We start from the raw sequence: 23608 nt of genomic DNA, 5'->3' as shown, positions 1-23608 counted from the left end.
GTTTTAAGGATGGCTCTAAAAATGAGATTGTTGTACTCTGTTCCAATTACTTTCACTTGAAACATGCTCAATGAATATATTTTTTCCCTATTAACTTTGCCTGAGGATCTAACACCAGTTGGGTGACTTTTCGCTGTCATTTGTACCAACAATTAAATGGTCCCCGAACTGAAACACAGTTTTCCCATTGTAGCTGTTTTGCGTTGGCACAAATCCAGCTGAGGACTGGATGGGAGTCCAGTGGCGAGTTTGATTTTCTCCCTCTGTATTGCAGCACTGCATGTAAACCAGACTTTGCTCTTATCTCGGGGTGTATTTAGTGCCTGGGGTGTTTCAGAGGAAGCTGCTTCCTGCAGTTCAAGAGGGTTTCTAACTGTGTAAAAAAACCTGGAAGCCTTTCAAGTCATTTCTTGTTTTGTTTTTGCAGGACTGTGATTTGTGTCATTAATGGTCCTCACTAAGGGTTTGTCCTGACTTGAGGCTGAGCACTGTGTTTAATTTGTATGTTTGGGTAAGGGCAAGTTGAGGAAACTTTAGATCCATCTGTTGAAAGGCAAGAGGGTAATGTTTAGTCACTCTTCCTGCATCATTTCATTATTCTTAAATGTGGTCCCAATGTAAGATACTTGGCTACCATGCACTTATATTTTCTTTTAGAGGCTCAGTTTTCATGTTTGGGTGTATTAAGAGGATTTTGAGCACGGCTTACGGAGGTACCTGGTACAGTTTGCTCAGAATGAAATGATTTCGGAAGACTAACATCCTTAAACTATAGATCGAATGGTGTGAAGAGCCGGTTTAGAAAGAGATTTGCCTTGAGGCTTTGAGGTTCTTGATCTGAGACCCATCTTCTGGGGTTTGTAGTAAGAGCAGAAAATGACCCAAATGTTTAAAGGACCCATTTGTAATTAATTGTCCATTTGTTGCTCGTTGGCTTCATGCATTGGTCAGAACAAGGATTTGGCACCAGAAATTAACAGGTGACGTTTCTTCAAGTCTTAGATTACACCTTTGGGGTGCTATGAACCTGCATCTTTTTCTCTAGAAGGATTGAAGGCAGAAAGGATCTAAGTAGAAAGGACATAAGTCATGGAAAAACAGTGCATTAAGTTTTACTAGCTGTCCATAAAAGCACAGAGCTAATGAAATCTTCTGTAATGAGTAGCAGCAAGTTTTGACTATTCATTGGAATGAAAAACAAGACCCAAGAGTCTTTTCTTTTGCTGCTTTGCTTAAATGAGTTATCAACATTGGTTTTTCTGGGGACCAGACCGGAGCTCTTAAAATGCCTCTTGCAGTTGTTTCTTTCTTGTGAGATGGCAGAACTGTACAAATGAGGGTATTGGCAGTTGGAGGAGGTGTTTTTATAGGGCATCATGAAATGAGGCAGCAGTCTTTCTACCTTTATAACTATGGAGGTGTTGAATCCATGAAGCACGTGATTCAACTTTTTAGTGATTTACAGAGGGTAGGTTTTTCACTGCTTAGACACAGAGTTGGGTGTTTTTGGGTGCAGCGCTTGCTTGATGAAAAACTTTTGAAAAATGTTTGAATATTTCAGTGGAGAGTGTGGCAAAATTATGATTGCTTTAGGGTAATGATTTGGGAGGCTTTTGAGAAGCCATATTTAAGTGTTATACTCCGTAAGTGGTTTTCAGTGATGATCAGAACAAGAAAATCATTGGGGGTAGTCAGCATGGCTTCACCAAGAGCAGGTTGTACTTGACCAACTACATCAGCTTGTAGGATGAAATGACTGGGCTGGTAGATGAGGGGAGAGCAGTGAATATTACACAGAATCACAGGATGGTTGGGGTTGGAAGGGACCTCTGGAGATCATGCATTCCAACCCACCTGCTAACGCAGGGTCACCAGAGCAGATCACACAGGAAGGTGTCCAGGCGGGTTTGAATGTCTCAGAGAAGGAGACTCCACAGCCTCTCTGGGCAGCCTGGGCCAGGCTCTGGCACCTCAAAGGAAAGAAGTTTCTCCTCATGTTCAGATGGACCCTCCTGTGCTTCAGTCTGTGCCCGTTGCCCCTCATCCTGTTGTTGGGCACCACTGAACAGAGTCTGGTCCATCCTCTGGCACCTACCCTGGAGATATTTATAACCAGTGATGAGATCCCCTCTCAGCTTCTCTTCTCCAGCTGAACAGCCCCAGCTCTCTGTGTCTCCTCATCAGAAAGGTGCTCCAGACCCCTCAGCATCTTTGTGTCCTACCACTGGACTCCCTCCAGTAATTCCTTGTCCTTCTTAAACTGGGGAGCTCAGAACTGGACACCAGACTCCAGATGTGGCCTCCCCAGGGCAGAGCAGAGGGGGAGGAACAACCTCCCTGACCTGCTGGTCACACTTTTCCTAACACACCCCAGGAACCATTGGCCTCTTGGCCACCAGGGCACATTGGTGACTCATGGTCACCCTGTTGTCAACCAGAACTCCCAGGTCCTTCTCTGCAGAGCTGCTTTCCAGCAGGTCTGCCTGCTGCCTGCCTTTCAGTCAGGTCTTTGACACTGTCTTGTATAAGATCCTAATAGAGAAATGGTTGATGTACAGGCTGGATGAGCAGCCAGGTGGATCGGAATGGCAGGATATTGCGGCTGGTGATCAGTGGCACCAAGTCGCGTTGGTGGCTGGTAACTGGTGTCACCTGGTGGTCCTACTGGGTTCCATCCTGTTCAGCACCTTAATTGCTGATCTGGATGGTGGGGCAGAGCGTACCCTTGGCAAGTTTCCTGATGAGACCAAACTGGGAGGAGTGGCTGATGCTCCAGAGGGTTGTGCTGCCACCCAGAGGGACCAGTGCAAGCTGGAGAAATGGGCTGACAGGAACCTCATGAAGTCCAACCAGAGGAACTGCAAACCGCTCTATAGTATTTATTTCAGCTCTGACCCTACATTGCTTGGAAGTGAGAGGAGAAGAGGAAACATCCTCAAGATGCACCAGGGGAGGTTTGTGCTGGGTTTTAGGAGAAGACTCTTAACTGAAAGGATTCTCAAGCATTGCAACAGGCTGCCCAGGGAAGTGGTGGAGTCACCATCCATGGAGGTATTGAAAGGACGTGTAGATGTGGCTCTTAGGGACTTGGTTGAATGGTGGACCTTGGCGGTGTTTGGTTGATGGTTGGTCTTTTCCAGCCTAAATGCTTCTATGGTTCCATGGAGCAGAACAATTCCAGGCACCGAGACATGTTGAGGCTCACCAAGTTGGGAAGCAGCTTGGCAGAAAAGGATGTGGGGGTCCTGGTGGACACCAAGTTGAACATGAGCAGTCAACACTGTACCTTGCTGCAAAGATATCTGGAGCTGCGTTAGTTCAAGTCTTGCTAGGTCAGAGAGCCTTCCCCTTTACTCAGCACTGGGGAGAGAAATGTAGACATACTGGAGAGAGTCCAGCAAAGGGCCATGGAATTGGTGCAAGGACTGGAGCACCTCGCCTGAGGAAAGGCTGAGAGAGATGGGACTGCTCAGCCTGCAGAAGGTGCAAGGACGATCTTGTTTAAGTGTATAAATGCCTAAAAGGAAGATGCAAAGAGGACGGAGCCAGGGTCTGCTCAGTGACAGGACCAGAGGCCCTGGGCACAAACCAATGCATGGGAGGTTCCCTCTAAACATCAGGAAACACTTGGGGTTTCTCACTGTGAGGGTGACAGCGCTGGCACAGGTTGCCCAGGGAGGATGTGGCATCTCCATCCTAGGACATTGTCCTGGGCAACCAGCTTGGGCAGGGAGGTTGGAGCAGGTGACCTCCAGAGGTTCTTGTCAGCTCAACCATTCTGTGTGATTCTGTGATTTGGTGTCATCTTAGAATGGACTTAAACCATGAAAACCACTTGCAATCACTAAATGATGCAGAAATGTAGGTTTCATAAGAGGTCAGTCCAGCTAAAACCATTTGAAGTGACGTGTCTGATCTGGAAAAGCCTCAAATGGGCTTCACGCCATCTTGTATTTCCAGTGGTTTGAATGGCTCAACGTACAAGAGTTGGTAACTGAGATGGGACAGTAAAGCTGGATGTTGAACCTGTTTTATTTTAGCATGAAGTTGCAAATTGAAGTTTTAAGGCTTCATTATGTTTGAGAAGAGCAACTGTAATAATTTCAACTTTATTTATTTGCCGACATCATGTTTCACTTGTTATACTCCCAAGGGGAAGAGGTTAATCAAACCAAATCTAAATAGCAGACTCACAGTTTAGAACCTTTGATAAAAATGATCATTGCAGACATCCGTAGGAGAAATTGTTCATGGTTTCTTTACACTTCTATGATGATCTTACCCCTTTAAAGGGGCACATGTTTTACAGAAGCATTTCAGGTAGGAACTGTTGAATGTTAAAAGCCAGGAATAAGCTCTGACACTCTTGTACTTTTGTCTTGATACACATGAATTACAAAGCCATTCATGTTCTTGGCTTAAGAGTAAATACAGATCGAGGCTTCAGTTCTGAGAGCTGATCTGTAGGAACATCTTCCTTCACCCATGGAGCTCCTGCCCACAGAAAAGAGTGCACAGGGCTGCAATTTTGTAGATGAACTTCTTTACAAATGCCTTTGATGCCTTTTTTTTGAAGAGCTGGGGGACAGGAGGGGCTGATTCCTGGTCAAACAACCCCTTGGTGCCATTAAATGGCAGAAGAGGATGTTTGAAGCGGGCAAGATGCAGGGAATGAACATCTGCAGTTGTCTGGGGTTGGAATCTTGTCAGATCTTACAGATAAATGGGCCCCCAAATCTACCCAGGATACCTGTTTAATAGGCAGAATGTGCGAGAAACATGGTCCCTACTGTTCCATCAAAAGACCAGACCTAACAAAACTTGCAGACCAGTGCGCTCCTGCTACATATTGAACGATTCCCTTTGCTGTTTTTTGTGAGAGATGTAAATCAGTGCCCTGACTATATGCAAGTGTTCAAAATTGGTTTGCTCTTTTGAAAACGCAAGAGGGTTCGTCTTCGTCTGCCAGCAGAGTTCTTGGCGAGATTGCTGCCTTTAATTGTCTTAAATGCTGTCCCCGCATTTGGATGCCGTGGTATTTCCTCCCTCTTTGTGTGATATTAAGAACAATTTACAGCCCGATTCCAAAGGGATCACAGGGTAATGATGGGGACCCATTCTATGGAAGGTTAAGGCTGGGGGAATCTTTGCATTCAACTCGGCGCAACAAGATACTTGGAGTTTGTTTAAACAGTAAGTCCAGACTTTTCTTCTCTAGCATTTCCCAGGTTATCTGTTCCACATCTCTTGTTCCAAAGAGCTCGTTTTCCATGTTTCCTGGCACGTGTGTGTTTTTGAGAATAACAAGTAGCATTAAAATGGACAGACACTGCACAGAAATGGGTTGGAAGGTGTGTGACATGAGAGCTTTGGGCAGGAATATGTTGTTAACTTGTAACTGCTATTATTCCTTATGTGTCTTTGTAATCTCCTGTATTATCCTTGCTGATTTTTAATGAATACATTTCTAGGTGCTTGCCCCACAACTTGCCCAAATTACAAGTTTAAATAGGCTTTCTTTGAGCAAACCGTGTGTGAAAGAGAAGAAAAGTGTTACTTGATCTCTCTGTTGATGACCAGAAAGCAGATGTCGTTCTCCATCGTGATGTGTAGTTCCATCACAGGATCCCGTCTCACCTCACTCTTACCGGCCGTCTTGCTGGTGCTTTAGGTTGAGATGCAGAAGCGTATGGATGGTGAGTTTGGTTTGAGCGAGAGGTGTTTGGAATTACACTGATGGAAAGAATCAGCCTCTGCTCTGGAGGTTGGTGTAAACTGACATTGAAATCTGTGTTATCTGCTCATCGTGATGCTGTTCATAATGTGGCATCGTACGGGCTCTTTTGAGGTATCGTTTTCTTGATCTTGTGCTGATGCTCCTGTGTTGAGTGTCGTAGCCTTAGACAGCTACAGGGCTCCATGCTGCTTGTCACAAGCCGCTTTTGATTTCTGCCGTGTCACTTAAATCCTTCTGGTGGATTTTTTGACATGCATTCAGCTTCTTGGATAAAGCTTTAAGTAACAAGAATCTGTTGAGCGGTGGAAAGCACGGGATTCATCTGTCACCCAACAGCCCCTATCAGGGTTCAGTACCAGGAGGGTGAAACAGCCGTTTGGTTTGGATTTGTAGGCGAGGATCCGGTGGATGGCACAAGTTCAGCCCATCCTTTAGTGCCATTTGTCCGTGTTCTGCTGCTCCGGCTGTGAAGAATCCGTGGGACTCCAGACCTTCCAAGATGCTTTCACTGCATTTGCCTTCAAGACGCTTGACATAAGTGTTTGAATGTATTTATTACATGTCTCACCCAGTCTTTAACAGACACATCCTTTTGTTTCTTACTGGGTGATATCTGTAAATGAAGAAGTGTTGATTAATGAACATACTTAAAACAAGCGTAGTACCTTTTGCTTTTTCCCTCCTTGTCGCTTAGCAACAGATTTTTTCCCTGTGCAATCTGTGGTACTTTAGGAGGACTCTGCCCACAACATCCTCTTCAGTTCTTCTTGCTTTTCCCTTCCATAAGCTTTGCAAAAAGATTTGAGTAACTTCATCACCCCCTTGACAGACGTAATAAAGCACAAGAGGATAACATTGAATGATCATTCACTTTGGCAGTGTAAACTTTGCTGAATTCATCAGAAATCTGTGAAGGCTGATAATGTTTATGAAGAAAATTCCTCTCTTGTGAAGAATATAGTGGGGAAAAAACCAACTGGGTTAGAAATCGAGGGCTTTTAACTCATTGAAACACATTCAGGGAATTAGTAGTGATATAATACCTTCTCATTTATAGGTATTTAATTGCACTAGGCTTGCTTTCTCAGCTGGAATTTAACTTGCCCAATTGTATCTGTTTCTGAATCAATCAAATATATGGGCTATGGTGTTTATATATAGGGAATCCCCCTAACCAAACCAATATCCACTGCTTCCCCTCAAAATCAGGGTGTTCCTGCTTTATTCCTTGGTTGCTCGAAGTGATGGGAGTTCTGTTTCTATACTTGTTCTCTATGATGTGAAGCTTGTATTTAATAGTTCAAATCTTCCGTTATCCTTTTTTTGAATCTATTCTAGTGCGAGAAACAAGCTTTCTGGAAATGAAAGAAGATACGGACCTGGATCCGGAGGAGAACAGCACTGTGTTCATGGGTGTGCTCATCAAAGGGCTGGCCAAGCTGAAGAAGATCCCCGAAACCGTGAAAGCCATCCAGGATCGCCTGGAACAAGAGCTCAAGCAGATTGTGAAGAGATCCACAACCCAAGTGGCTGACAATGGGTATCAGAGAGGGGAGAACCTGTCCCAGGAAAATCAGCCTCGGTAAGGTTATCTCAACTGCTGAACCTGCATCTCTGCAGAAAGGAACCCTGAGAAGGGTGTTGTATCTGTTAATTTTGATTTGAAGGAAGGAAGGATTTGAAGGGGGTCCTGGGGACAGCAGGATGAGCATGAGCCAGCACTGGGCCCTTGTGGCCGGGAAGCCAATGGTACCTGGGGTGGGTTAGAAGGGGATGGTCAGTAGGTCAGAGAGGTTCTCCTGCCCCTCTGCTCTGCCCTGGGGAGACCACACCTGGAATCTTGTGTCCAGTTGTGGCCCCTCAGTTCCAGCAGGACAGGGAACTGCTCCAGAGAGTCCAGCGCAGCCACCAAGATGCGGAAGGGAGTGGAGCATCTCCCGTGTGAGGAAAGGCTGAGGGAGCTGGGGCTCTGGAGCTGGACAAGAGGAGACTGAGGGGTGACCTCATTCATGGTTACAGATATATAAAGGGTGAGTGTCAGGAGGATGGAGCCAGGCTCTTCTCGGTGACAACCAATGACAGGACAAGGGGTAATGGGTTCAAACTGGAACACAGGAGATTCCACTGAAATTTGAGAAGAAACTTGTTCCTGGTGAGGGTGGCAGAGCCTGGCCCAGGCTGCCCAGGGGGGTTGTGGAGTCTCCTTCTGTGCAGACATTCCAACCCGCCTGGACACCTTCCTGTGTAACCTCATCTGGGTGTTCCTGCTCCATGGGGGGATTGCACTGGATGAGCTTTCCAGGTCCTTTCCAACCCCTGGGATTCTGTGAAAATGATAATTTTGTAATTAGGTTTTCAGAAATGCTCGGGTCTCATTGAAAGGCTGATGTGCCTTGAGCACCTGAATGGCTTGGAAACTTCAGAACATATTCAAAAAGGGGAGACATGGTTGCTTCTCAGCGAAGGATGTGCAAAAGAGAGACACTTCCTCCCATGCTTAGCCCTGGAAGGGACTTTTTGGCTAAACAACTGTTTAAAATGCGGAGTGGAGTAAAATCCAGCATTATTTAACTAGTGAGAGGTGCATTAAGCACTTGGTTTTATGTTTTTTTAGCCTAACTTTTCATTCTAAGCAGCTTTACAACAGATTGGATTGTAATGCTGTCTCAGATTGGTATGTATAGTGTAAAGAACCCATGGTGCCAAACCAAATACGAATATCTTGTGTTGCGCTGGTGCTGCTGCCAAGGAAAGTATCAGCTCCTACGTAATTTGACTTGAAAAGATTCAACTCAGTTATTTATTTCTAGTGTAGCAGAGTCCAATTAAGCTGATGCAGGTGCAAAGCTTTGAAATGGTATATGGGACTAATTATATCAGTAAATATATGGCCAAATTGCTAATTGGTTCGCAGCCTCATTTACATGAATAGCAAGGTGTGGAAGCCAATAGAGAAATGTTGCTGGTCTTCAGGACTCACTAGAGCTGTTCTTTGTAAAATAGGACTTTGTAAGCATTTGCTGTTGCTTCTAGCTGGAATATTAATTTGTGATACTGCACATTTTAATGATTGCTGTCGACACGGAAATGAATGGTGGCAAAGCAAAATGAAACCCAAAATTTGTCTTCATTGTATTGAATATTTGTAGTGGAAAATCACTCCCAAGGACAACCTCCGCTTGATAAAGTCGTCTTATTAATTCGTATCATTATCATTGCTGTGGAAAGAATTCATAGAGTTACAATGCTGATCACAGAATGGACTGGGTTGGAAAAGACCTCGGAGATCATCAAGTCCAGCCCTTGGTCCAACTTCAGTCCATTGACTAGACTTGGTGAAAGCTTTTTGGGGGGTCAGAAGGCAGAGTTTTAGTTTCTGAGGCCAAGAGGGAGCAGAGCGTGTGCCTGATACTCATTCATGAGTCAGTCTTGAGAGGCTGGATGACTACTCATTGTCCAGAGAAATAGATAAATGGCATCAGATCATAGTTTAATGAGATTAACCTGCCCAGAGGGTTGGGTAAGGTACATCAAAGTTTAATGGGTTTTGGCATGTTTAATAGGAGCTTTCGAGCCTTTAAGATGCTTATGTTGTAGAGCTGTGAAGTGTCTTGAATTCCTGTTGAATAAGGAACTGATTCGAAAGCTGAATAGCACGTGAAGTTTACAGCAAGCAGGTGGACTCATTTATGTTGAAAAGAATAAGTTATAGTGTGGAATGGTGTACTGCTCCTTAAATTAGCTACAGTTTTTAATCAAAACAAAGTGACTTTCTGCTGTCAAGAAAACAATAAATCTGAACATGGTCCTATTTGAAGAGCGTTCTGTAAGACCCCAAATTGGAGCATAACGCAGCATCTGAAACTGCTTATTATTCATTGGGCTGTTGTCCATGATTCTTATTTGACCTCGGGATTCAATGAGGAAGATGTTTTCCAGTTCACCTTAATACAACTCGCACATGGATACCCTGTAGTCTGTCACCGAGCTCATGGATTCAGCTATTTTACTTTAAACAGCATCCATATAAATTCTCACTTCTGGCACATACGATGATTAATAAGGTGAGTGACAGACTTGCTGGGGATGTAGATTTGTGGCTGGTTTGGTGTCCACAGAACACTTATACACGTTTCTCTGTTGCCGTGTGGTGGCTCCCAAAGGTTGGATCTTCTTTTGTCCGTATGAAAAGGGTGAAGTTTTCCTCCGCTCGGGACGAGGTTGATAATAATCTGCTTGTGGAGGCTCTTGTCTAATTCTTTTTGGGACCTTATATAAAAATGATGTTGAGCTCTCTCCTTGTATGAGAGAGAAATAATTTCTAGAACCTGTCCACAAAAGTTGCATATGTGATAACAGCCACTAAATTTAAAGAGATCAGACAATGATCTTGCATTTTTTCCTTTTTCTTTTTCATTTGACTGCCTTTTGCCTCCTTACCTAGTAAGCTTGGCCATACTAATTTTTGCCACCACGTTTCACATTTATCCACAAAACCTTTGTTAATTGCCCCCAAATTTTTGAGATCAATAATTCTTCTTTGTTGTAACTCGGACAAGTAGCTCCCAGAGAGTAACAATGTCTGTTGTGCCTCCCTGGGGCCTTTCTTCATAGAACCACCAAGCAGTCGCCTCTTGGATGAGCTTTTGAGCACTTCATAAAGTCTATTTTCTTACATGGAGGTCCTGTAGTCCCCTTGTCAAGCCTCATCCATGCTGTACAAGGTGTTTTTTTGGGGGCTTATTAATTAGAGCGTGCACAAAAGTGAAAAGTGATTACAATGTTGATAATGTGGCCCATTTGGTCATGGGTTAATTGTCCTTTGATTTGAGTACTTGGTTGAGCTGAATAGAGAGTTGGTGTGAAACTGGAGGGGATCAATAACTGAAGATGACACCGACCTGGTTGAGGATGCCCATGTTCAGCTGGAGAACAGGAGCTGAGGGGAGACCTTCTGATCTCTGAACTGCCTGAAAGGAGCTTGGAGCCAGGGGGGTCGGGCTCTGCTCCCCAGGGACAAGCGCCAGGAGCAGAGGAAACGGCCTCAAGTTGCGCCAGGGAAGGTTGAGGTTGAATGTGGGGACCAATTTCTTCCCCAAAGGGCTGTGGGGCATTGGAACAGGCTGCCCAGGGCAGAGCTGGACTCACCAGCCCTGGAGATATTTAAAAGACGTGTAGATGGGCTTCTGAGGGATGTAGTTTAGTACCAATGTTGGGTTAACAGTTGGGCTTGATGGTCTCTTCCAACCAAAATGATTCTGTGATTCTATATAATGACAGAAGGATGTTTTTCACCAATAGAATCACAAAGACAAGACTTGCATGGCTCTGTAATGCAGCTGATGTTTAGGTTTCCTAAAATGTGCTACATGTGATCATTTTGGTTGTAAGAGATCCTCAGGATCGAGTCCAACGGCCAACCTGACACTGGCACTACCCTATGTCCCTGAGAACCTCATCTCCATGTCTGTTCAACCCTCCAGGAATTGTGACTATAACAATAATAATAATTATTATAATTAAAACTATGCTGGAATCTTGCCTAGTTGCAGTTGACCTCGGCTTTAGTTTAAGTGGCCTGTTCTTAAAGTCTAGATAAGTTTTCTAAATGTTTAGATATGTGTTTGGAGAAAATTCATGTGTAAGGGCTTAAAGGTAGGAATTGTCATTCTTATCCTTGAGAAGTGGCTCATTAGAGCATGGGTGGTACCTGCATGTTTAGAAATGGGGTGTTTCAAAAAGATGGAGCCAATTTCCCAGCACCAGTGAGTTCAAATTTGGTGCAGCTTTTTGGAACACCGTGTGTATCTTGGGTTGTGGAGAACAGGATTTGTAGAAGAGGCAGTGTTGTATTAGCTTGGAGAGCTGCTCTATCTTAATGAACCTGTGCGTCTCTTCTGAATTATAGAACACTGTTGAATTTACAAGCAAAATAATCCGGATGTATATGAAGATTGATGGGACAAGATTTTGGTAGGGATATATTACCAGAGCTTTAGTTGTAGTTAAAAATCCACCCGGTAAGAGGAGGCGTATTGACAATTTTACTACTAAATCCCATCAATCGGATTCAATGCGCTTTTCCCTACGTGTTCATAATACACTTGTGGCTTTTTACCTTATCTCAGGGCTTTAAAATAAACACAGGAATTACATACACACCAACACCCTGACCAGGCAAAGGACGTGATTGCTGCTAAAATGTGCCAATTGTCATTAGCGACCTGGCTCAGGTGTCAGCAGTCACTCTGCATTAATTCATTGTGTTATTGCCCAGACGGTGGGAGTTGCTTTGGGGTGTGTGTCGCTGTCTCTCAACACATTCACTGTATTTCTGGGTGAAGGGGTGATGAGATTGCTCTGACAAATTGCCTGAGAAGCTCCCCTGTCATTCCCTGGACGTATTGTGTTGAGGTCACTTGGTGCTGCAACCCCATATACATAAAATCTGGGCCATATGATTTGATGCTGGTTTGTCTGACACCGACTCTGTGTGTGTCTCTCTCGGGTCACCTTGTTTCAAAAATGACCTGATAGATTTAGAAGATGGGAAAATTAGAGGTGCAGGTGAACTTGAAAACAGGGAGATATGGAAATACAGTGTTGTTGAGAGTGGAAAATGTATTGGGGTGGTAGTTAGAACCCCTGGAGAGTGCGGGTGGGAGAGATTAATGTCTATCAGTCTATAAGATGGGAATAGGAAGACATTGGGATGTAAATCCAAATAATTAATATAATCATAAAATAGTTTGAGTTGGAAGGGACCTTCAAAGCTCATCTAGTCCAACCCCTCTGCAGTGCTCAGGGCTATCTTCAAATAGATCATGTTGAATTCTTTTCAGTATAATGTTTATGGAGCCATCACTAAAATAATAAGTTCATAATGTGAAGTCAGGGACAATAAAACTGAGTTTGTCCAACTATCCCACTAGTTCAGTCCTGCCAAACTGTATGTTCCTGGGGCAGCAGGGAGGGATATGGATAACTGCATATTCATTTGTAAAGGGATGTTATTAAGAGTTGGGATTGCGCTGATGAGTTTTTCTACATGGCATATAATTAATTTGATCCCATGACATGATCTTTAGCATTTCAACCCAGGCTGGTGTCAATTCCTCAAACATAAAAACCCCATTTCCTAATTTTTCTACATTTGGGTGTCCTCCTATTTCTGTCTGGTTGACCAGCCACTTCTCCCAACTACTTCTCAGTCACTTGCTATGAGAAGTTATAGATATATATATATATATATATATGTATATGTATATATATATGTGTATATATATATGTATATATATGTATATATACATAAAAATATTGCTGTGTATATATTTATATATATGTGTGTATATTTATGTGTGTGTGTGTATATATATATGTTGCTGCTGAAGCAGTATTTGCCCCTCCTGTGTCCTAGAGTGGGTTCGGGGAGAAATTAGCAGCCTTATATGCATATTGTCCCATTTCCTGTACTGGTGACACTGTTGATGGGATGGCAGGATGAGGATGGATGAATCTGCCCACAGGAACAGCTTTTGCATCGACAGGGTATTATTAAGCTTTATATAAAGCCCATATGGAGGCGAATGGCTTTTCTTCTGCACAGGCCTTTCCTGTACTGAAAAGGTAATGCTGCTACTGTTGGTAATACCTCTTTTTCTGGTGCTCTTTACCATTATGTTCTTTATAGTTCTGTTCATCTTATAGTACCAACACCACTTTTCTTTAGGCATTGGTTTCTATTCTTAAATACAAAGAAAAAAGATCTATACAGCAGTTTCTATTGGATTGCCATGGACTGTTCATGTCTTTATATTTAATGACATACATGTGGCCACTTGCACTGTTGTGTTGCACATCACTGTGCCCTCCCAGACTCATCTGATGCCACTTTCTGGTGAATCAAGGTGCTTTTCTGCTTCGCTTTGGAGCTGTGGAGTTGACATCCTTAGTAGGTGAATGACCCACGTGGAATCCCCAAGAAATTGCTATGTGATGCTCACTGCTGAGCTGCTGCAGTGGGATGTGACGGAGACGTTCAGAGCTAGAAATATATGGACATATGGATTTGGAAAGTGTGATCGTCACATTTTGTTGTGCACATGTGCACTTGAGTTGCTCATTAAACGACAGTGAACTTGATCAGATTTTCTCTTTTTCCCAAATAATAAAAGAACTTGGTGAGTCATGGCTGCATCACAAAATATTTAGGACTATGCAAAGCTGTGTTAATTATAATAATTGGGCAGTAAGGAGGATTGGGTTAAGTGGAATACACATAGATGAGGTTGTAGCTGTAGCGCCTTCCATGTTGTGGTAAAATCTTAATAGCGGAAACAGTTGAGGCTTGATGTTTTAGGTTTCTGATGTTTTGTGTTGTTTACAACCTTACATATTATTATTTTCGTAATTCAAAGTAAGTATCTTGTTTTCTGTTTGTATAGATAAGTAATTTTTTAATTGAATTAATAATCTTAGTTTTGGAAAGGAAAATTGTGTCCCTCTCTTTCTGTCTGGGAGCATGAATGTTCTATAATATCATTATACTCAAGTACGGTTACTGTTGTTATTTAATGTGTTTGTCTTGCCTGTACCCCCAAGTAGAAAACATCAAAGATGAACAACTCAGGTATGGAGGAGGGAATGAAAAAGATCCTTAGAAGTTCTGGAGTACCAAACCTGAGCTGCCAACAGCCCAAGTTGGTCACCAGGGAGGGTCAGAATCTTGGTGACCCCCCAGCTTACACGCAGCATTTGTCACAAGATTGGGGATGAAGTCACAATGTCCTTACTCCTGCTGGTGACAGCGTGTCCGTGGTTCCTCCCGGGAGCTGAGCGGAGGTTGTCCTGCTGGTTTACAGGTTACTGCTGGAGCTGCTGGAACTTCTCTTTGACAAGTTCAACGCTGTGGCTGCTGCGCACTCCGTGGTCCTGGGACACCTGCAGCAAACGGTGGCCTCGCCGTGCAGCCAGTATGACGGTGACATCAAGCTCTACGACATGGTTGATGTGTGGGTGAAGATCCAAGATGTCTTGCAGGTAAGAATCCTTCAGGTGGGCCCATTTTCAGCTTGAAACTGCTTTTATAACCAGGATACCAGGGAATACCTCTCATCACACTCAGGAGACAGCAGTGCTGGAATTTGTCTTGGTTTTTGGTAAGTGGCCAGATTTATAACAGATTGTTAAACTCCAGTGAGCTTAAATATCAGGAAAAAAACCAACTGTGGATTCATCTTCATGGCGTATGCAAAGTTTGATTCCTTTTGCCTAGCGAGTGATTTATCAGCAGCTTTCAAACAGTGACATTTTTGTTCTGTGTTACCATGTCATGCTTGTCTTATAAAGTGTCACAGCTCTAATTGCTTGTCTTCTGTTGTCACTGTGGCCTGGTTAGAGGCAGCCGAGACACTTGCTGCCAGCGTGTTTTCAGGCAATTCGCATTTGGTTCTTATTCTGAGCTGTGGCGTGCTAAAACTGCACCTTGCTGAAGCTTTATTCTGGTGCTGTGCCTATCACCTTGGTGTCTGAGACAAGCAGCAGAGCTATAATACATCACGGGTTGTCTCTCTCGTTCTGGCTGTGAGGATAACACATGCACATTTGAGCTTTTTATTTACTTCTTTTTGGAATTGCCATTATTTATGGTACACAGACGTACACCTCACTCAGTATTTGATAGAGGAGGTCAAAAAAATGAGCCTGGTGTTAGTTAAAGAGGCGGCAAGATTTATGAGGGTCATTCCGCCTCTGGCCTGTTCTTGAAATACGCTCTTTGCCTCCTCCACCAACACACTCGTGCGTTGTAGGGCACGGGTCTATTTAGCTGTTGCGTTAGATGCTCGTTTGACTTTGCGATGATGCACAGAGGTATTTTTGCTCACACAAATACAGCCGACTGTGTGCAGAGTGTGAGTTTAGATACCTCTTAGACACAGTAGATGCAAGGTATGGGCTCTTCCTCATGTCTGCTGTCTCTTTACCCACTTATTTGTCTTCATAGTAAATTAGTATTTTAATTACTGTTATATAAATTTTTGTCTTCCTTCAATATTCTTGCAGAACTCAGTTGGGAATGTCCACCCAGAGAGAGGTTTTGTAAACTGTCGAGGGTTTAGATGGCGGGGTGACAATAAAACCCTGGCAGATGTATTGTCAACCTCCCCTCCTTCCCCTGCTTCCCCTTTTTGCTGTTCCCCTTCCCGCTCAGCACAGGCGATCGGGAGGGAAAGAAGGACAGAGAGAAGAGAGTTGGAAGAATTAAGTGTTTTATTAATGCTACTAATAAGAATAGAGAAAATAATACAGAATATACAAAACCAATCTTGAAAGTCCCAGCAACTGCAGAGCCAGCACCCAAAGTCCTGGACTGGACTCTGCAGCCAACCGGAGCTGGATTCAGTCCGTCACTAGGCCTCAGTTCACAGGGATGACTAGCAAGGTCCTCTCCTAATATTGGCCATAAGCAAAAGGGAGAAAAAAGACCAAGATCCTTGTGATCTCCCACTTTTATATGAAGTATCATGTGAATGGGATGTTATACTTGGTCCGTTTCTTGGTCACCTGTTTCTCGTTGCCCCTCTTGTGACATGTGAATCTGTCCTTATCAATAACCTCGCATTCCATTGCTGTGTTCACCAAAACATGTATCTGGTTCTCCAGGAAAATGCAGCGAATATGAAGCTTTAGCTGACAGGCAAAATTCACTAAAAGAGAAGCTTGTTCTTTAACAAAACCAGGACAGTAAACAAGAGTGTCATGGAACCCAAACTTTCTGGCTGTGTTTAAAGGGAGGAATTAACTGAAGGACATGATGAACAGGCTCGGTGTGGGCACCTCCAACCACCTTTCCATCCTCCGTAAGGTCTAGAAAAACTTCAAGAGCTTTGAGTTCTGCAGATTTTGCTCCAGGAGGACGAAGCCTTGAGAATAAGAATCCTCCAAAATTGTATATTCTGTGAAGGCTGGTTATTCCCCTTATCAGTGAGAGTTTGGGGTGGTTTCATTCCTTGTGAGCATTGAAATTAGGAGTGAGTTACACGGGCTGTTCCAAAACAACATTGCCAAAGCTCATATACATAAGCATGTATAGGTGTGCATGTATAGAGTGAATGTGCTTTTCGTGTCGGGGAGAGAATATTTGACCAAGCTTTTTATAAAATGTGTGCTGAGTAATATATAACAACCGACTTGTAGCGCTTTTGTTGTTCCAGGCCTGACAGCGCGGGTGGCGGAGTGAATCAGAAAAGCTCCCAAAAGAGCTTTTTCAGTGCATAAAAGCATCACTTTAAGATCCATAATCTCCTGCTTTTTTAGGGTAAGAGATGAACATTCACCGACATGGAAAGGAGGAAATCTTACAGTTTTTAGTTCAAAATCTTGTAGGTGTTTTATACGTTAGTTTCATTGGAGCGGATTATTTTTTTTTACCTTATAGTGCAAGAAAACATTTAATCCCAAGACTAAATTATTTCTTTCCTATTTTCCCAAATAAGGATAATTTTTTGCGAGGTGATTTTATGTTTGCGATGGGGGAAGCAGAAAACTCCGTTTTAAGCGCTAATTTAAATGTGCTCGCTGTTGGGGAGGATGAAAATTTGGAATTAAGTTCATAGTGGGGTGCAGATACAATTCCTGCAGGTTGTAATGAAAAACTGACGTTTATTCTTCGTGCTTGAACAACATCACACGACTCCAGAATTCACCTTTTCCACGTGTGCATTGTGCATCTCCATGTGTAGAATATATTGTAGCAAGGTTATCTCTTTATAGCTGTGTACAAAAGGAATAATGTGCATCGTGGTGGGCTGGAAATTGTCCTTTGTAAATGTGAGAGGGTTGTTTTCAGCAGCTTATTTGTGTAGCTGGATTTCTGAATAACTTCACCAAGCACTGCGGCGTAGCATTAAGTAGGTGGCACAATGTTATGCGGCGTTTAGATGCTGAACATGCAGATATTGTATTTTTTGACCTTCTTTGAGAATGGAAGGACAATATTGAACTTGTCAGGAGGGAGACGGAATAATGACCTCTTGGAGTTGGGTACTAGTGTGCTAGTAAAGAAAAACTATCAGTTTATCAAAATATTAGAGCAAAAAAACCCCAGTTTGAAGTTATTTACTTGTATGGGAGCCAGCTTAGCCCGTAGCTGTATTGCTATATTGGTTTGAAACTTGTTTAAATCTTAACTTGGCATTTTGTGCATGGAGCTAATTCAGCTCTTCAGTGTAAGAGTGGGTGGAATATCCCTCTGAAGAGCATAATTACAGTGGGACCAAGTATTTGGCGGCAGAGAACTGAGCTGTTACAATGGTGATTGGTGATGTACCAATGTGAATACTCATTTCAGCACAAAGCAAAGGAGTAGTTCTGATTTATTGTTTATTTTCTGGCACAATTCAATGTGTGCACCGTATCATCCCATCCCAAATGATGAAGGTTGTGCTGTGTACACGCTTGGCAAAAAGGCAGAAGGTTTTGGGTGCAGCACCGTCGTTGTGTTGTTTTACTTGTTCAGTGTAGGCCAAATGTCCTCAGGCTTTCCTGCCCTGTTCTATTAGTGTCAGGGGACTGACAGCTGTCAAACATTTCTGTGATGGATCCTCCTCGCTGTTACCTCTAGCGATGGACTTTTAACAGTTCTTTCAGCTTTTTTTAGCACTGTGTTTTGATAGCACAGCAAGAGAGAGGCACACAACCCTGCTGAACGACACCAGCGTTCATCCAGCTTCCTCAGGAACGTCACCTTTCTAGTGAGAGGATGGTCACCCTGTCAGCTCTTCTGTCTCAGTGCAGTACCCGCTGCTGGAGAAAACAGAGACTTCATGTGTACACAGAATCTTGTTATCAGCTTAGCATGGTGCTTTCAAGGGAGAGATCTTTGTACCAGCACTGGTGTGGCCAGCAGGCCCAGGGCAGTGACCGTCCCTGTGCAGGGACCTGGGGAGGACAAACCTTGAATCCTGGGGGCAGTTTTGGGCCCGTCAGCTCAGGGCTCAAAATGGCGGCATCAGGGTGGCGGGAATCACCTCAGTGCACAAAATGGTGGGACTAGGGGCACCAAGATCACCTCAAAACATGAAACGGTGACCCTAGGGGCACCAGGATCACCTCAGGGCTCAAGATGGTGGCCCCAGAGGTGACGGGATCACCTCAGCACAGAAAATGGCGGGACCAAGGGCACCAAAATCACCTGAGGGCTCAAGAAAGCCATTGAGGTGCTGGAGCGAGTTGAGAGAAGGGAACGGAGCTGATGAGGGGCTGGAGCACAAGTGTGATGGAGACTGAGGGACCTGGGGGGTTCAGCTGGAGAACAGGAGCTGAGGGGAGACCTTCTGATCTCTGAACTGCCTGAAAGGAGCTTGGAGCCAGGGGGGTCGGGCTCTGCTCCCCAGGAACAAGCGCCAGGAGCAGAGGAAACGGCCTCAAGTTGCGCCAGGGGAGGTTGAGGTTGGATGTGGGGAACAATTTCTTCCCCAAAGGGCTGTGGGGCATTGGAACAGGCTGCCCAGGGCAGTGCTGGAGCCACCATCCCTGGAGACCAGAGATGAGGTTCTCAGGGACATGGGTTAGAGGTAGACTTGGCATTGTTGGGTTAACAGTTGAACTTGATGATCTTAAAGGACTTTCCCAACAAAAATGATTTTACAAGTCTCATTTTGTAGCGGTAGGGTTTATAGTTCACACGTATATATGCTTTCACAGTCATCTCTATCTTCTTCTACAGAAGAGAGAGAAAATCCCATAGATGCTGTGGGACATACGTGGTATCTTTAGCAGGCTGTCTGGTGGTCTGTCTACTGAGAAGACACTGACAAGTATTTCTTTCCTTTTTTTGGTGTCTTCTGTCTAATGCTTTCGGGTGTTTTCCAAAAATGGTGTGATTTAGTATCCTAAACACTGCTGATTCACCATAAGGGAACTGGAGCAAGAGAAATTGAAGCCTGTTCTCTGCCCACACACTACTGTTCCGCTGCTGCAGAGCTGGAGATATCACAAACCGTTGATTGAGGAAGCGCTTTGCTTTGCATGTGATGCTCCTACACCCAGAAGCTGTGTGACATTGTTCCTTATAAAGCATAGAACAGCTTGTGTTGCAAGGGACGTTAAAGATTGATTTCCAACCTTAGTCATGAGCAGGGACATCTTCACCAGCTCAGGTTCCTCAGAGCCCTGTCTGGGATGTCTCCAGGGATGGGGACTGGCCCCCGAGTGCTGGATTTGGACAGGAGATGGAGTTTTTCTGTACACAGTGAGGTCTGGTGGACACCAACGTGAGTGGTCTTGCCGTAAAGCTGGGCTTGAACTGCATTTGCTACACCGTACTTTTCCAGGAGTACTGCTGGACCACTTGAGGTGTATTTAATGCCTCGGCTGCTGTAAGCTGAGCCGCTCTGTGATTTTTCTTTTGAAGTGAATTATAGTGGCATTAATTATTGGTCCTTTTAGGCCAGGGGTGTCAAACATTTTCACAAGAGGACACATCAGCCTCTCAGTTGCCTGTCTGTAATTTTAGGTCTGTATACATTTAACTTCTCCTATGTTCCTAAAAGGAGAGGAGGGGAAAGACAGTGGCGTTCAGCACTCTTAGTACTGAGTTTACCCCTCTACGTCCTCATGGAAAGGTGCAGAGGCTTCAGCCCCATGCAGATCCAAGCCAGCTGTGCTCTGCTCCCGTTTCTTCTGCTCCCACAGCCCAGGGTTCTTCCCTCACCCTGGCAGCGTTGCTCATTTTCCTGACAGCCATCTAATTTATGTGTTGGTTTGGCCAAGCGTTTTCTGCTTGCTCAGGTCCTTGAGCTGTGTCAGTTTTGGCACAGGAGCTTGGGAGAGGGAACGCGCCGCGAAGATGGAAAGCGAAGGGTTTATCCTGCCAAGTGCAGCTTTGATGGGCCAAATCCGCTGTCTGGAGCGGCACCTCAAGGCACCTGCTTGCATAGAAACAAAGTGATTGCTGCTTTTATTCCGGGTGACTCAGCACAGGTCTGACAGCTGTGGAAAGCACTCAAATGTCTCCTAAGAGCAGGATCTTAGGAATCACGTCCAGGCGTGAGCATAATGTCATTATGCCAGGTCTTCAGTTAAATAAGTGAGTCCTGGAATAAGTAACCAAATCTCTATTTGCTGAACCTTTGCCTTTTAAAGGATGAATGAACTATTTGTGACGCAGTTAATACTTTTAAAGTAAAATAAGATTCTTGTTTGAGAGGTGTTAGTGTTAATATGCCATAAATACTCATTGAAATGTCAGAGCAATATATAAAATTGCTGCTGCGTTGGACAAGTTCACCAGGTAATATTTCCAACCTGAAGTAGTGTTATTGTTTGGAAAGTCTCCTTAATGGTTTTGCGGTTGTCCTCAAAATTATGTGTGTGACAGTCTTAGTGGTTCCTTTTAAAGGAACTTGCATGTGTGGAACTGATGCCCTTGGACTCCTGACTGGTTTGTCTCGTTAATGCTTGTCTCTCATTTAGCCGAGAGGACGGTGCTCATGGAAGCCGTTTCAGTCGATCTTGGGTGCGTGAAGGATGGAGAGAGTGCAGATATTTAAAAATGCAATTTAAATAATTAGAGTAGGTCACTTAGAACTTTTTCCCCCCCTCATATTTCGTATTTTAAGTGAACTTGGAGCGTTGCAGCACAGTGGTACATGTTTATTTTCTGCAAATATGTGCTGCTAAGAGCATGAGAATTTCTTGTCCATGTTTCTAGTCCAGGAAGAGTGACATCTTTCTAAATCTGGGGAGGGATGAGATGATGAGTATTTCTTTACATTTTAGCCTTCCCATTACGATATGTCATGTCCCCCCTCTCCTAAGAAAATATTCTATAGATTTGCTCCAAATTACCTAATAATTCTATTAGTCTTACATTTTGAAACAGAAAGTAACTGGTACCTTTCTTAAGCTCTTAAGAAGATGCGCTTGGAATTGAGGATGGTGGAAGTTCCCTTGATAAAGGTGAACAAGTGAGTCAGCCAACACAAGGAGATTTTGCAGCGCTGGGGTGTACGATGCAGGTAGAAAGTCAAAGAACAACAGCAGTATCATCCTGTCCGTTAAAAATAAAACAGTATGAAGTAGCAATGCACAAAATTGATCTGTTTTCTTCTTTAACACGATGATTCTGGCTGAGAAGTGTTTAGAATTAACTGGATTGTTTCGGTAGCAGGTTCCTGGTGACACAGCACAAGTTGGTGAAAGTATGACTGTGTTATCAACTTCTGTTTCAAGACTCTTATCCTGGAGCTGTTGATCCAACGCATTTGATAAACAGTAACGTTTCCTCTCAAGTTCTAAGAGGTAAAGCCCTACATAAAAATGAATTATTTGAACAGCGTACAGTCACTTGCAAAGTTTTAAATGCTCTTTGGAGTTTATGCCTAAATATTGAAGCAGCTAAATCCATGTGAGTTAAAAGCATAAACTTGTGAAGGAGGAAAAAGATGCATAAATTCCTGCAAAGAGCCCCATTGGTAAATGATTTCAAAAAGCTGTTTAGTTGTGAAAGTAGAATTCAGCTCTGGCAGGTGTTAAACTGAAAGTGCGCGGTGAGGAAAAGGCTGGGAATACGGAATGGGGGAACGAAGCGTTCCCTGCTTCGACATTTGACACTTGGTGTGAAACACTGTGCCTTTTGAATCCTGGACTGTTGTCATATGCTCTCGAATTTACACATCTTGATAGCACAGAGTGTTTTGCAGCCTTTGTTCCGGTGGTGCCGCTTGGGGACCTTTATTTCGCAAGCTGGGACTTTGCTGAGAAGGGCCAAGGAGGTTGTGAAGTGGCCGTCACACCCCACGTCAAGTCCGTGTTTCAAATTGCAAACAGGAATATGGGTATTTAAATAAGACGCGCAAAACTTCCAGCTTTAAATTGCTGGTTAGCCTTCCGTCCCGTCCCAACACATGGGATGAGGGATGAGTTAACTCTGAACACGACAGAGATCAGGTGTGGGTTAACTCCGGGTAATTCTGCACGGCAATGCAGAGTCAATGACAGACAATCACTCGGGGACTCCAGTTATGAATTTACTAAAAGCACATGGTGGTATAAAAATTACAGCTATCACTGACTTGGCTTAAGTATGATATAGTACCCCAAAACTTATCCATACATTGACAGCAAAAGCCCTTCTAAAAACAGTGAATTGGCAACAATTAGTAACTGTGATGTAAAACTTAACAAGACTTTAGCAGCTGAACTTAAAATGATACTACGTTATATGTTTAAGGAAAAGGAAGAGAGAAAGAGAAGAGGACAACTAAGATATCACAAAGAGAAAGGGAGAGAGACAGAGAGGGGGAGTAAGATATCACCACTCCACAGGTACATCGGTCCCGTGATGACCTCTGGAGGGGGTGGACGTGTTGAAGATTTACACATCGCCCACCCGTATCATACATAAGGTTGTTTTATAACCCAGTTTACTTACATTCGAGATAGGAGAAGGCGGTTTGTCTCCTCCCTCTGCTCACTCTTCATGCTAATTAGGAAGACTCTTCTGGAAATGGGTCTGGGGTCTTCAAACTAGGGGCAAGTTCATGGTATTGACCACAAGTGAGTTGTCTTGCCCATGAGGTGTAGCTGTTGGTTCATGGTTTCTTCTGGTAGTTGGTTGTCCGACAGATGGTTCATCTCTATCATCCCAATTAGGCCATAAGACCTTTCACAGCAACACTGTTAATTGTCCTTATCTTCCAAGGTGTCTGCTTCCATGGCCATAAAACTTTGGGAAAGATAAGATGAGGTGTTATCTATCTCTTCCTCCCAAAGTAACAAACACCAGATGTTTAAAGCATAACAAGGTCTTTGTTCTGCTAAGCATGGGGGGAGTGCTTCAAAGTTGTCACACCTTCGTCTTTGTCGAAC

General features: G+C 43.8%; 1 protein-coding gene across 1 annotated transcript in view; it reads left to right on the top strand.

Moving 5' to 3' along the window:
* Nucleotides 1-23608, top strand: part of EXOC4 (exocyst complex component 4) — a gene marked incomplete at its 3' end in the record, with an annotated part of 427875 nt that overhangs the window by 55190 nt on the left and 349077 nt on the right. Inside the window, exons 6-7 of the mRNA XM_080363326.1 lie at nucleotides 7076-7319; nucleotides 14599-14776. Coding sequence (XP_080219452.1) covers nucleotides 7076-7319; nucleotides 14599-14776 — 422 coding nt within the window. The remainder of the gene's footprint in view (nucleotides 1-7075; nucleotides 7320-14598; nucleotides 14777-23608) is intronic.

The sequence above is a fragment of the Nesoenas mayeri genome (genome assembly GCF_963082525.1).
Source record: "Nesoenas mayeri genome assembly, chromosome: 1".
Taxonomy (NCBI): Eukaryota; Metazoa; Chordata; class Aves; order Columbiformes; family Columbidae; genus Nesoenas; species Nesoenas mayeri.
The sequence above is the reverse complement of the archived record's forward strand: the minus strand, read 5'-3'. Positions and strand labels throughout refer to the sequence as shown.